This window comes from Chiloscyllium plagiosum, unplaced genomic scaffold (assembly GCF_037043375.1).
Source record: "Chiloscyllium plagiosum isolate Xiang-an unplaced genomic scaffold, Cpla_swu_hap1 HiC_scaffold_50, whole genome shotgun sequence".
Lineage (NCBI taxonomy): Eukaryota > Metazoa > Chordata > Chondrichthyes > Orectolobiformes > Hemiscylliidae > Chiloscyllium > Chiloscyllium plagiosum.
In genome coordinates, this window is record NW_028270188.1 from 49271734 (window position 1) to 49286068 (window position 14335).

The 14335-nt window shown below is 54.1% G+C and overlaps 1 protein-coding gene across 3 annotated transcripts in view; it reads right to left on the reverse strand.

Annotated features, from left to right (window-relative positions):
* Window positions 1-9482, reverse strand: part of LOC122544711 (neuronal acetylcholine receptor subunit beta-2-like) — a 105841-nt gene extending 96359 nt beyond the window's left edge. The window contains exon 1 of one of the 3 annotated variants that reach the window (XM_087985087.1): window positions 9317-9482. In XM_087985087.1, the coding sequence (XP_087841213.1) occupies window positions 9317-9416 (100 nt within the window). In that variant the 5' untranslated portion in view covers window positions 9417-9482. Of the gene's footprint in view, window positions 1-902; window positions 922-6155; window positions 6714-9316 lie in introns of those variants that run through there. The other 2 variants (XM_087985086.1, XM_087985088.1) reach the window with 2 other exon arrangements.
* Window positions 9483-14335: the final 4853 nt, after the last annotated feature.

Genomic DNA, 14335 nt, shown 5'->3' on the forward strand with positions numbered 1-14335 from the left:
TCCTGAGAGCATGTCCTCATTAATTGCCTTATCTCTGGCTCCGTGCCCAGGTCTCTCTGTCACATCTTGTTGGATTGGTCCCCATTCATTGCCTCACTGGAAACTGAGAGGCTGGTTTAGAATGGCAGACAGAAGTGATTCTGCTTTGATTGGATCTTGTTTCCATGGTAATCCGTCCGGTCTTCCACAACAAACACGGCCTGGAGCTCTCTTGGGATGAATACAATTGCCTTACTTGTAGTTGTAGATACCTTCATTCACAGCTCACCAAAACAAAAACACAATCTTTCCCTTTTGCCCCCCTCGCCTGTGGGCTGTCCACTGAGCTGAAACTGAGTGGGACCCAGTCACGTACACCCAGTGGCTACAAGAGCAGGTCAGAGGCTGGGAATCCTGCAGAGAGTAACTCACCTCCTGACTCCCCAAAGCCTGTCCACCATCTACAAGGCAAATGTCAGGAGTGTGATGGAACAGTCCCCACTTGCCTGGATGGGGGCAGCTCCAACAACACTCAAGAAGCTCAACACCATCCAGGACAAAGCAGCCCAATTGATGGGCACCATATCCACTCCCTCCACCACCATCACTCAGTAGCAGTAGTGTACTTTATCTACAAGATGCATTCCACCAAGGCTCCTTAGACAGCACCTCGAAAACCCAAGACCACTTCCATCTTGGGAGAACAAGGGCAGCAGATACATAATAAGAAAAACCAAATGCAGACGCTGTAAATCAGAAACAGAAATGGAAATTGCTGGAAAAGCTCAGCAGCTCTGGCAGCATCTGTGGCGGGAAATCAGAGTTGATGTTTCGGGTCCAGTGACCCTTCATCAGGACAAGAACAAGGGCAGAAGATACATGGGAACACCACCCCCATGCACGTCCCCCTCTAAGACACTCACCATCCTGATTTGGAAATATATCGCCGTCTCTTCACTGTCGCTGGGTCAGAATCCCACCCCAGCAACCCCTCCACGTGGGCTGCAGGGTGTAAGAAGGCAGCTCACCATCACCACACCACCTCAAGGGGCAATTAGGGATGGGCAAAAAAAAAGTGCAATAACACTCACACCCCATGACAGAGTAAAAATATCCAACACCTACCAGTGAATGAATTCTCAAAGCTAGGGGAAGCAGGACATTTGGCCACATGTGGCTGCACAATGAATGCCACCTTATCCAGCAGGGACGGCGTCTGCCAGGGACGAGAAGCCAAAACGACCCATCATGCCCTGCAGCCCCACTCCATTAGTCTGTGGGAGGGGGAGTCACTAAAGGGCAATTATTTCAAAGTACCCTCCAAGCCCTTACTGAGTTTCTGAGCCACTTTTCAAATACATGCTGACCTTGCAACGTGCACCCGTCCTTTAGACAATACCTGAGCTCCAGTTAGGCCAATGGTGCAACAGTAGCACAGGCAGTGGTGCCCAGTTAACAGGCCTCTCTCAGGCATTGGTCATTTGGGATCATGCTGTGTATAAAGTGACTTCCTACCCACTCTAAAAGCAGCCAGAAAGCCGCAGTTTGACAGCACACTCAGTGTGGTAGGACAACAAACTGATCTTTGCCTTTCAAAGGTTGCAGGACGTGTTTTGACTAGAGGCCCACCACCCCCCCCCGCCCCCCCCCCCCCAGTCCCAGGAGTCCAGGACACTGTGGAACGTCTAGAGCATCAACTGTTCCCTCCGCGCAATATCTGCCAAGGTCAGCGCTGAGGGAGTGCCGCACTGTCAGAGGGTCAGCGCTGAGGGAGTGCCGCACTGTCGTAGAGTCAGTGCTGAGGGAGTGCCGCACTGTTGGAGGGTCTGTGCTGAGGGAGTGGGCACTGTCGGAGGGTCAGCGCTGAGGGAGCGGGCACCGTCGGAGGGTTAGCGCTGAGGGAGCAGGCACTGTTGGAGGGTCAGTACTGAGGGAGTGGGCACTGTCGGAGGGTTAGCGCTGAGGGAGCAGGCACTGTTGGAGGGTCAGTACTGAGGGAGTGGGCACTGTCGGAGGGTCAGTGCTGAGGGAGCAGGCACTGTCGGAGGGTCAGTGCTGAGGGAGCGGGCACTGTCGGAGGGTCAGTACTGAGGGAGTGGGCACTGTCGGAGGATCAGTGCTGAGGGAGCGGGCACCGTCGGAGGGTTAGCGCTGAGGGAGCAGGCACTGTTGGAGGGTCAGTACTGAGGGAGTGGGCACTGTCGGAGGGTTAGCGCTGAGGGAGCAGGCACTGTTGGAGGGTCAGTACTGAGGGAGTGGGCACTGTCGGAGGGTCAGTGCTGAGGGAATGGTCACTGCTGGACGGTCAGTTCTGAGGGAGTGGGCACTGCTGGAGGGTCAATGCTGAGGGAGCAGGCACTGTCGGAGGGTCAGTGCTGAGGGAATGGTCACTGCTGGAGGGTCAGCGCTGAGGGGGCGGGCACTGTCGGAGGGTCAGTGCTGAGGGAATGGTCACTGCTGGAGGGTCAGCGCTGAGGGAGCGGGCACTGTCGGAGGGTCAGTGCTGAGGGAGTGGGCACTGTCGGAGGGTCAGCGCTGAGGGAGTGGGTACTGCTGGAGGGTCAGTGCTGAGGGAGTGGGCACTGTCGGAGGGTCAGCGCTGAGGGAGTGGGCACTGTCGGAGGGTCAGTGCTGAGGGAGTGGGCACTGTCGGAGGGTCAGTGCTGAGGGAGTGGGCCCTGTCGGAGGGTCAGTGCTGAGGGAGTGGGTACTGTTGGAGGGTCAGTGCTGAGGGAGTGGGCACTGTCGGAGGGTCAGTGCTGAGGGAGTGGGCACTGTCAAAGAGTCAGTGCTGAGGGAGTGGGCACTGTCAGAGGGTCAGTGCTGAGGGAGTCGGCACTGTCAGAGGGTCAGTGCTGAGGGAGTGGGCACTGTCAGAGAGTCAGTGCTGAGGGAGTGGGCACTGTCAGAGAGTCAGCGTTGAGGGAGTGGGCACTATCAGAGGGTCAGTGCTGAGGGAGTGGGCACTGTCAGAGAGTCAGTGCTGAGGGAGTGGGCACTGCTGGAGGGTCAGTGCTGAGGGAGTGGGCACTGTCAGAGGGTCAGTGCTGAGGGAGTGGGCACTGTCAGAGGGTCAGTGCTGAGGGAGTGGGCACTGTGGGAGGGTCAGTGCTGAGGGAGTGGGCACTGTCGGAGGGTCAGTGCTGAGGGAGTGGGCACTGTCGGAGGGTCAGTGCTGAGGGAGTGGGCACTGTTGGAGGGTCAGTGCTGAGGGAGTGGTATTCTGTGGGAGGGTCAGTGCTGAGGGAGTGGACACTGTGGGAGGGTCAGTGCTGAGGGAAGGCTGTTGGAGGGTCAGTGCTGAGGGAGTGGGCACTGTGAGAGGGTCAGTGCTGAGGGAGTGGGCCCTGTCAGAGGGTCAGTGCTGAGGGAGTTGGCCCTGTCGGAGGGTCAGTGCTGAGGGAGTGGGCACTGTCGGAGGGTCAGTGCTGAGGGAGTGGGCACTGTCGGAGGGTCAGCACTGAGGGAGTGGGCACTGTCGGAGGGTCAGTGCTGAGGGAGTGGGCTCTGTCGGAGGGTCAGTGCTGAGGGAGTGGGCACTGTGGGAGGGTCAGTGCTGAGGGAGTGTTGTACTGTTGGAGGGTCAGTGCTGAGGGAGTGGGCACTGTCGGAGGTTCAGTGCTGAGGGAGTGGGCCCTGTGGGAGGGTCAGCACTGAACGAGTGGGCCCTGTCAGAGGGTCAGCGCTCAGGGAGTGGGCCCTGTCGGAGGGTCAGTGCTGAGGGAGTGGGCCCTGTCGGAGGGTCAGCGCTGAGGGAGTGGACCCTGTTGGAGGGTCAGCGCTGAGGGAGTGGGCCCTGTCGGAGGGTCAGCGCTGAGGGAGTGGACCCTGTCGGAGGGTCAGCACTGAGGGAGTGGACCCTGTCGGAGGGTCAGCGCTGAGGGAGTGGGCCCTGTGGGAGGGTCAGTGCTGAGGGAGTGGGCACTGTCGGAGGGTCAGTGCTGAGGGAGTGGGCCCTGTGGGAGGGTCAGTGCTGAGGGAGTGGGCACTGTTGGAGGGTCAGTGCTGAGGGAGTGGGCCCTGTGGGAGGGTCAGCGCTGAGGGAGTGGGCCCTGTCGGAGGGTCAGCGCTGAGGGAGTGGGCCCTGTGAGAGGGTCAGTGCTGAGGGAGTGGGCACTGTTGGAGGGTCAGTGCTGAGGGAGTGGGCACTGTCGGAGGGTCAGTGCTGAGGGAGTGGGCCCTGTCGGAGGGTCAGCACTGAGGGAGTGGGCACTGTCGGAGGTTCAGTGCTGAGGGAGTGGGCCCTGTGGGAGGGTCAGCACTGAGGGAGTGGGCCCTGTCAGAGGGTCAGTGCTGAGGGAGTGGGCACTGTTGGAGGGTCAGCGCTGAGGGAAGGCTGTTGGAGGGTCAGTGCTGAGGGAGTGGGCCCTGTCGGAGGGTCAGCACTGAGGGAGTGGGCACTGTCGGAGGGTCAGCACTGAGGGAGTGGGCCCTGTCGGAGGGTCAGCACTGAGGGAGTGGGCCCTGTGGGAGGGTCAGTGCTGAGGGAGTGGGCCCTGTTGGAGGGTCAGTGCTGAGGGAGTGGGCACTGTTGGAGGGTCAGCGCTGAGGGAGTGGGCCCTGTTGGAGGGTCAGTGCTGAGGGAGTGGGCCCTGTGGGAGGGTCAGTGCTGAGGGAGTGGGCCCTGTTGGAGGGTCAGTGCTGAGGGAGTCGGCGCTGTGGGAGGGTCAGTGCTGAGGGAGTGGGCCCTGTTGGAGGGTCAGTGCTGAGGGAGTGGGCCCTGTGGGAGGGTCAGTGCTGAGGGAGTGGGCCCTGTCGGAGGGTCAGCGCTGAGGGAGTGGGCCCTGTGGGAGGGTCAGCGCTGAGGGAGTGGGCCCTGTGGGAGGGTCAGTGCTGAGGGAGTGGGCACTGTTGGAGGGTCAGCGCTGAGGGAAGGCTGTTGGAGGGTCAGCGCTGAGGGAGCGGGCACTGTCGGAGGGTCAGTGCTGAGGGAGTGGGCCCTGTTGGAGGGTCAGCGCTGAGGGAGTGGGCCCTGTGGGAGGGGCAGCGCTGAGGGAGTGGGCCCTGTTGGAGGGTCAGTGCTGAGGGAGTGGGCCCTGTTGGAGGGTCAGCGCTGAGGGAGTGGGCCCTGTTGGAGGGTCAGCGCTGAGGGAGTGGGCCCTGTCAGAGGGTCAGTGCTGAGGGAGTGGGCACTGTCGGAGGGTCAGTGCTGAGGGAGTGGGCACTGTCGGAGGGTCAGCACTGAGGGAGTGGGCACTGTCGGAGGGTCAGTGCTGAGGGAGTGGGCTCTGTCGGAGGGTCAGTGCTGAGGGAGTGGGCACTGTGGGAGGGTCAGTGCTGAGGGAGTGTTGTACTGTTGGAGGGTCAGTGCTGAGGGAGTGGGCACTGTCGGAGGTTCAGTGCTGAGGGAGTGGGCCCTGTGGGAGGGTCAGCACTGAACGAGTGGGCCCTGTCAGAGGGTCAGCGCTCAGGGAGTGGGCCCTGTCGGAGGGTCAGTGCTGAGGGAGTGGGCCCTGTCGGAGGGTCAGCGCTGAGGGAGTGGACCCTGTTGGAGGGTCAGCGCTGAGGGAGTGGGCCCTGTCGGAGGGTCAGCGCTGAGGGAGTGGACCCTGTTGGAGGGTCAGCGCTGAGGGAGTGGGCCCTGTCGGAGGGTCAGCGCTGAGGGAGTGGGCCCTGTCGGAGGGTCAGCACTGAGGGAGTGGGCCCTGTGGGAGGGTCAGCGCTGAGGGAGTGGGCCCTGTCGGAGGGTCAGCGCTGAGGGAGTGGGCCCTGTTGGAGGGTCAGCGCTGAGGGAGTGGGCCCTGTCGGAGGGTCAGTGCTGAGGGAAGGCTGTTGGAGGGTCAGTGCTGAGGGAAGGCTGTTGGACCTTAATCATTGTCTTGATTCAGGTCAAACCGGGGAGTGTTCCCTCACCTGGACCCCCCCCCCTCTAGCTGCCCCAGGACCTCTGTCTGCCCCTCTCTGGCTGGCCCTGTGCTGTTTCATTGCGCAGTGCTGGAGCCCTCTGCCTGACTCCTGTCTCCTTCTGGCAGCGCAGAGCTATGCAGAGTAGCGCCAATGCTGGGGAGAAAGGGAGGGAGAAAGGGAGGGAGAAAGGGAGGGAGAAAGGGAGGGAGAAAGGGAGGGAGAAAGGGAGGGAGAAAGGGAGGGAGAAAGGGAGGGAGGGAGGGAGGGAGGGAGCTGGCCGCTGAGAACTGAAATGGCCCAAAAGCCCAGGAAATGGGGTGGGCACTCACCGGCCGCGCCAGCACCGAGCCAGCAGCAGAGCAGGAAAGGCGTTACACTCCAGCAGCTTGCTCGCTGACATCTCGCCGGGGAGCCCAGAGGGCAGGCTCCGATGGTGGTCGGCAGCCGAAACGGGAGACCCGGACGCGGCATGGCAATGGGCAAAGGGGCAGGAGCCCTGGGCTGCCACTGTCCTTGGTGCTGAATCCCGAGGCTGCAGGATGCGGGGGGGGGGCCCATCAAAGCCAACGGGCAAGCTGGGTCTCCTGTCCGGCTGGCCCACTGGGTGAGCTGCAGGGCTCGAGGAGTACCGGGTGTCCCTGCTCTGGTCAAGTGGGAGAGGATTCGGAAGAGGTTTAACCAGGACGCTGCCCCAGTTTGAGTTATAAAGGAGAGGCTGGGATTCTTTCTTCTCACTGGAGCGTGGGAGTTGAGAGGTGACCCTCATTAAATCATCAAGGGTTGAAAGGCAGATGCTTTCACCCTAGGGTTTGGAATTTCAAGACTAGGAGGCATGTTTTTAAGCTAAGAGGAGAAAGATTTTTTGCAAAGATGCGAGGGACATTTTGTCTTTTACACAAAGGGTGGTGTGTGTGTGTGTGTGTGTGTGGAATGATCTTCCCGGGGACGTTACAATGGTTAAAAGACATTCGGATAGATACACGAAACGCTTGGAGGGATGTGAGCCAGGGAGCAGGCAGGTGAGACGAGTTTAGTTTGGGATTCTGGTCAGCAAGGACTGGATGGGCCGAAGGGCCTGTCTCCAAGCTGTACAGCTGTGTGGCTGCCCACAGCTATTTCCAGTGTGTCATGGAAATTCACTTCTGGGGCTTCTCATTAACACAGTAAAAACTCTCCACCCACCCCCAAACGTGTGTGTATATATACACACACACTCACTCACACTCACACACACACACACACTCTCACTCACACACACACTCTCACTCACACTCACATACACACACACTCGCTCACACACACATACTCACATACACACACACTCACACACACACACAAACTCTCACACACACACAAACTCACACACACTCACATATACACAAACCTGCACACACATACACACAAACTCGCACACACACTCTCTCACACACACACACTCTTTCTCTCTGTCTCTCTCACACACACTCTCACACACACACAAACTCATACACACACACACACAAAATCACACACACACAGGCACACACACACAAACTCTCTATCTCACACACACAAACTCATACACACACACACACACACAAACTCTCTCTCTGACACACACTCTTTCTCTCTATCACACACACACACACTCACACACACACATTCTCTCTCTCTCTCTCTTTCTCACACATACACACACAAACACACACACTTTCTCTCTCTCACTCTCACACACACACTCACACACACACACTTTCTCTCTCTCACTCTCTCACACACACACTCACACACACACAATTTCTCTCTCTCACTCACACACACATACACACACTCACACACACACAATTTCTCTCTCTCTCTCACTCACACACACACACTCACACACACACAATTTCTCTCTCTCTCTCACTCACACACACACACACACAATTTCTCTCTCTCTCTCACTCACACACACATACACACACACTCACACACACACAATTTCTCTCTCTCTCACACACACAAACTCATACACACACACACACACACAAACTCTCTCTCTGACACACACTCTTTCTCTCTATCACACACACACACACAAACACACACTCACACACACACATTCTCTCTCTCTCTCTCTTTCTCACACATACACACACAAACACACACACTTTCTCTCTCTCACTCTCACACACACACACTCACACACACACAATTTCTCTCTCTCACTCACACACACATACACACACTCACACACACACAATTTCTCTCTCTCTCTCACTCACACACACACACTCACACACACACAATTTCTCTCTCTCTCTCACTCACACACACATATACACACACACACACACAATTTCTCTCTCTCTCTCACTCACACACACATACACACACACTCACACACACACAATTTCTCTCTCTCTCTCACTCACACACACACACTCACACACACACAATTTCTCTCTCTCTCACTCACTCACACACACACAATTTCTCTCTCTCTCTCACTCACACACACATACACACACACTCACACACACACAATTTCTCTCTCTCTCTCACTCACACACACACACTCACACACACACAATCTCTCTCTCTCTCTCTCACTCACTCACACACACACACTCACACACACACAATTTCTCTCTCTCTCTCTCACTCACACACACATACACACACACACACACAATTTCTCTCTCTCTCTCACTCACACACACATACACACACACTCACACACACACAATTTCTCTCTCTCTCACACTCACACACACACACACACTCACACACACTCAATTTCTCTCTCTCTCTCACTCACACACTCACACACAATTTCTCTCTCTCTCTCTCACTCACACACACACACACACTCACACACACACAATTTCTCTCTCTCTCTCACTCACACACACACACACTCACACACACACAATTTCTCTCTCTCTCTCACTCACACACACACACACTCACTCACACACAATTTCTCTCTCTCTCTCTCACTCACACACACACACACTCACACACACACAATTTCTCTCTCTCTCTCACTCACACACACACACACTCACACACACACAATTTCTCTCTCTCTCTCACTCACACACACACACACTCACTCACACACAATTTCTCTCTCTCTCTCACTCACACACACACACTCACACACACACAATTTCTCTCTCTCACTCACTCACACACACACTCACACACACACAATTTCTCTCTCTCTCTCTCACTCACACACACACACTCACACACACACAATTTCTCTCTCTCACTCACTCACACACACATACACACACACTCACACACACACAATTTCTCTCTCTCTCTCTCACTCACACACACATACACACACAGGTCTAGGTCAACACAATATATAGAAAAATACTCAGCAAGGCCAATCAGCTTCTCGTGCAGAGGGAATCTTAGGCTTCCAAGATTTTGGATCACATCAATAGGGATAGGAGGAGGACACCCATTCGTTGCCCATCACTTTGGTCAGATCCTAGCCCACTCCTTTTACCTTTAGTGCCATTGTTCCCAGAAAGGCATTGGTTCCATTTTGACATTAGTGGTGCTGGAAGAGCACAGCAGTTCAGGCAGCATCCGGGGAGCTGCCTCATATTAATGCAAACACTTCATTCGCATATCCACTAGCTGTGCTCTCATTCCATTTTGGATTTTTCTACATCAAATAATCAGAAGTTCCAAGGGTTCAATGCTTCATCCAAGTGGCACGCGGATTACTAACCTAATATCATATTCCCTGCCGCTATATAACAGTTACCTCCCAGTAATTGTTCACTGCAGGAAACACAATCAGATAGCAGCAGCCCAGATGAATCACCAGTGAATCGCATCACAGTTGCTGGTGAGGGAAGGTGAACTGCTGGCAGGAAATACTAGTGGAGCCCTGAGCAGTTAATGCCGTACCCTGAAAGTTTGTCTTTGCTGGCACTGTTGCACTCCTTCAGTGGTGGAACCTCAGCATAGATTCTGCATTACAAAAGAAGATGGGGAATTCTCCTAGCCAACAGCTTAACATACAAGTTAGGAGCAGAAAGAGGCCACTCATCTCCTTGATTCTGCATTCAATATAATCAACTCAGAGCAGATATGGCTCGACTCCACTCTCCTGCCGACCCACGCTAACTTTTGATTTCTTTCTTAGTCAAGAATCAGGCTATCTAAATACAGAAAATGGTTTCGCAAATCTCAAAATGCAACAGAATTTTTTTTCTACTGACTTGCCAACACAATCAATTTTCAGAAATTTAAACCCCTCTATGACATGTTAATAAAGTCAACTGGGTCCTCTCAGAGCTTCCTGTGAATCATAAGGTCTTTTCCCATGAAAATTCACAAAACTGAAGCTTAGACTTTCTCAGTGTTTCAACAACCAGTAAATTTCTAACCAAACACTTCTGGTCTGGAACATTCACACACTAGAGTCATAGAGATGTACAGCATGGAAACAGACCCTTCGGTCCAACCTGCCCATGCCGACCAGATATCCCAACCCAATCTAGTCCCACCTGACAGCACCCGGCCCATATCCCTCCAAACCCTTCCTATTCATATACCCATCCAAAAGCCTCTTAAATGTTGTAATTGTACCAGCCTCCACCACATCCTCTGGCAGCTCATTCTATACACGTACCACCCTCTGTGTGAAAACGTTGCCCCTTAGGTCTCTTTTATATCTTTCCCCTCTCACCCTAAACCTATGCCCTCCCCGACCCCAGGGATAAGACTTTGTCTATTTATCCTATCCATGCCCCTCATAATTTCGTAAACCTCTATAATGTCAGCCCTCAGCCTCCGACGCTCCAGGGAAAACAGCCCCAGCCTGTTCAGCCTCTCCCTGTAGCTCAGATCCTCCAACCCTGGCAACATCCTTGTAAATCTTTTCTGAACCCTTTCAGGTTTCGCAACACCTTTCCGACAGGAAGGAGACCAGAATTGCAATCAATATTCCAACAGTGACCTAACCAATGTCCTGTACGGCTGCAACATGACCTCCCAACTCCTGTACTCAATACTCTGACCAATAAAGCATAATATTCACTGAATTGTCCAATCTTCCTCTCTAGGAGATAAACTATACTGTGCTAGCGACACCAGTGATGGTCAAAACCATCCAATTTGTAGGTTTCCAAAACCAAAACCAATCTTTGACTATCCTGAAATCAAGAACAAGCTGATGGCTCTCAATGTTTACCCTCCCTGTTGTAAATTATGTGCACCTTCCATTCACAATCCAGGGGTTACTTGCTCTCTCTCACCCACTGGATTGGATCATGCTTCCAGGAAAACTGACTGACTGAGTTATTTTTTTAAGTAGAAAGTGAGGTCTGCAGATGCTGGAGATCAGAGCTGAAAATGTGTTGCTGGAAAAGCGCAGCAGGTCAGGCAGCATCCAGGGAACAGGAGAATCGACGTTTTGGGCATAAGCCCTTCTTCAGGAAGCAGTCCTTCACAAGAGAAACCAACACCCATATGCCCCTAGTTTGAAATCCAAACACTAAACTTAAGTTGATATATATTATATTTAACACAACACCATCAATTCCAACACTAGCAACTGCGACTTACACAACAAAACCAACTCAGGAGGATTGTGAATTAGGATTTTGTTTATACAATTTCAGAATAAGGCACTATTAAAAAAGAAGGTAATAGTGAAGCCTCCAAATCAATTCAAGCAGACATGACCATTCCCTTATGGATGGACAGTTCCTATCCTTTCCAGTCTAGGGTTCTACGTGTCTCCTAAGTAACTTTAGAAACGGCCCAGCAAAGTACAGTATTTGGTGAGAATAAACAATGGGCAGTTACAGATAAACGATGCAAGTTACACATGGAAGAGGAGGCTGGCAAGAAATACCTGGGAAAACATTGATGTCAGACAACAGCAGGAAAACTGTTCCCAAAATATTCACTACTTTAAATACCGGATAGAATTGTGAGGTGTCCACGAACATAAATTAAATAGACAGTGTAGAGGGAGCTTTACCCTGTTTCCAATCCCGTGCTGTCCCTGTCCTGGGAATGTTTGACAGGGAGACAGTGTAGAGGGAGCTTTACTCTGTATCTAACCCCGTGCTGTCCCTGTCCTGGGAGTGTGTGATGGGGGACAGTGTAGAGGGAGCTTTACCCCGTTTCCAATCCCGTGCTGTCCCTGTCCTGGGAATGTTTGATGGGGAGACAGTGTAGAGAGAGCTTTACTCTGTATCTAACCCCGTGCTGTCCCTGTCCTGGGAGTGTTTGATGGGGAGACAGTGTAGAGGGAGCTTTACTCTGTATCTAACCCCGTGCTGTCCCTGGGAGAGTTTGATGGGGGACAGTGTAGAGGGAGCTTTACTCTGTATATAACCCCGTGCTGTCCCTGTCCTGGGAATGTTTGATGAGGGACAGTGTAGAGGGAGCTTTACTCTGTATCTAACCCCGTGCTGCCCCTGGCCCTGGGAGAGTTTGATGAGGGACAGTGTAGAGGGAGCTTTACTCTGTCTCTAACCCCGTGCTGTCCCTGTCCCTGGGAGTGTTTGATGGGGGACAGTGTAGAGGGAGCTTTACTCTGTATCTAACCCCATGCTGTCCCTGTACCTGGGAGTGTTTGATGGGGGGACAGTGTAGAGGGAGCTTTACTCTGTATCTAACCCCGTGCTGTCCCTGTCCTGGGAGTGTTTGATGGGGGGACAGTGCAGAAAGAGCTTTATTCTGCATTAACCCAACAGTTTATTTGTCCTGGGAGAATACAGTAAGGTTTCAACGGAAGTACTTTTAACAAGGGAGTCTAATCTAATCTAAAAACCTAAAAAAACACAAAGATTTACAGAAGCAGCTTGACCCAAGGACTGTGATCTGAACAGCAGAGGTGACATCCACCAGTCAGTGCAGTGCATTGTGAGTATATGCTGCCCTCTGCTGGGCATTAGAGTTTGGTGCCGAAATTTAGGCTTTTGGGCCTACACACACAGAACACTCACTGGGGTACAGGGTCCCACACACACACAGAACACTCACTGGGGTACAGGGTCCCACACACACACAGAACACTCACTGGGGTACAGGGTCCCACACACACACAGAACACTCAATGGGGTACAGGGTCCCACACACACACAGAACACTCAATGGGGTACGGGGTCCCACACACACACACAACACTCACTGGGATATGGGGTCCTACACACACACTGACTCTCACTGGGGTACGGGGTCCCACACACACACAGACCCTCACTGGGGTACAGGTCCCACACACACTGACTCTCACTGGGGTACAGGGTCCCACACGCACACTGACTCTCACTGGGGTATGGGGTCCCACACACACACAGAACACTCACTGGGGTACAGGGTCCCCCACACACACTGACTCTCACTGGGGTACAGGGTCCCACACACACACAGAACACTCACTGGGGTACAGGGTCCCACACACACACAGAACACTCACTGGGGTACAGGGTCCCACACACACACAGAACACTCACTGGGGTACAGGGTCCCACACACACACAGAACACTCACTGGGGTACAGGGTCCCACACACACACAGAACACTCAATGGGGTACGGGGTCCCACACACACACACAACACTCACTGGGATATGGGGTCCCACACACACACTGACTCTCACTGGGGTACGGGGTCCCACACACACACTGACTCTCACTGGGGTACAGGGTCCCACACGCACACTGACTCTCACTGGGGTATGGGGTCCCACACACACACTGACTCTCACTGGGGTACGGGGTCCCACACACACACTGACCCTCACTGGGGTACAGGTCCCACACACACACATACTGACTCTCACTGGGGTACAGGGTCCCACACGCACACTGACTCTCACTGGGGTATGGGGTCCCACACACACACAGAACACTCACTGGGGTACAGGGAACCCCACACATCCTGACTCTAACTGGGGTACAGGGTCACACACACACACAGAACACTCACTGGGGTACAGGGTCCCACACACACACAGAACATTCACTGGGGTACAGGGTCCCACACACACACAGAACACTCACTGGGGTACAGGGTCCCACACACACACAGAACACTCACTGGGGTACGGGGTCCCACACACACACACAACACTCACTGGGGTACAGGGTCCCACACACACACAGAACACTCACTGGGGTACGGGGTCCCACACACACACACAACACTCACTGGGGTACAGGGTCCCACACACACACAGAACACTCAATGGGGTACAGGGTCCCACACACACACACAACACTCACTGGGGTACAGTGTCCCACACGCACACTGACTCTCACTGGGGTATGGGGTCCCACACACACACACTGACTCTCACTGGGGTACAGGGTCCCACACACACACTGACTCTCACTGGGTTACAGGGTCCCACACGCACACTGACTCTCACTGGGGTACAGGGTCCCACACACTCACTGACTCTCACTGGGGTATGGGGTCCCACACACACACTGACTCTCACTGGGGTACAGGGTCCCACACACACACTGACTCTCACTGGGGTACAGGGTCCCA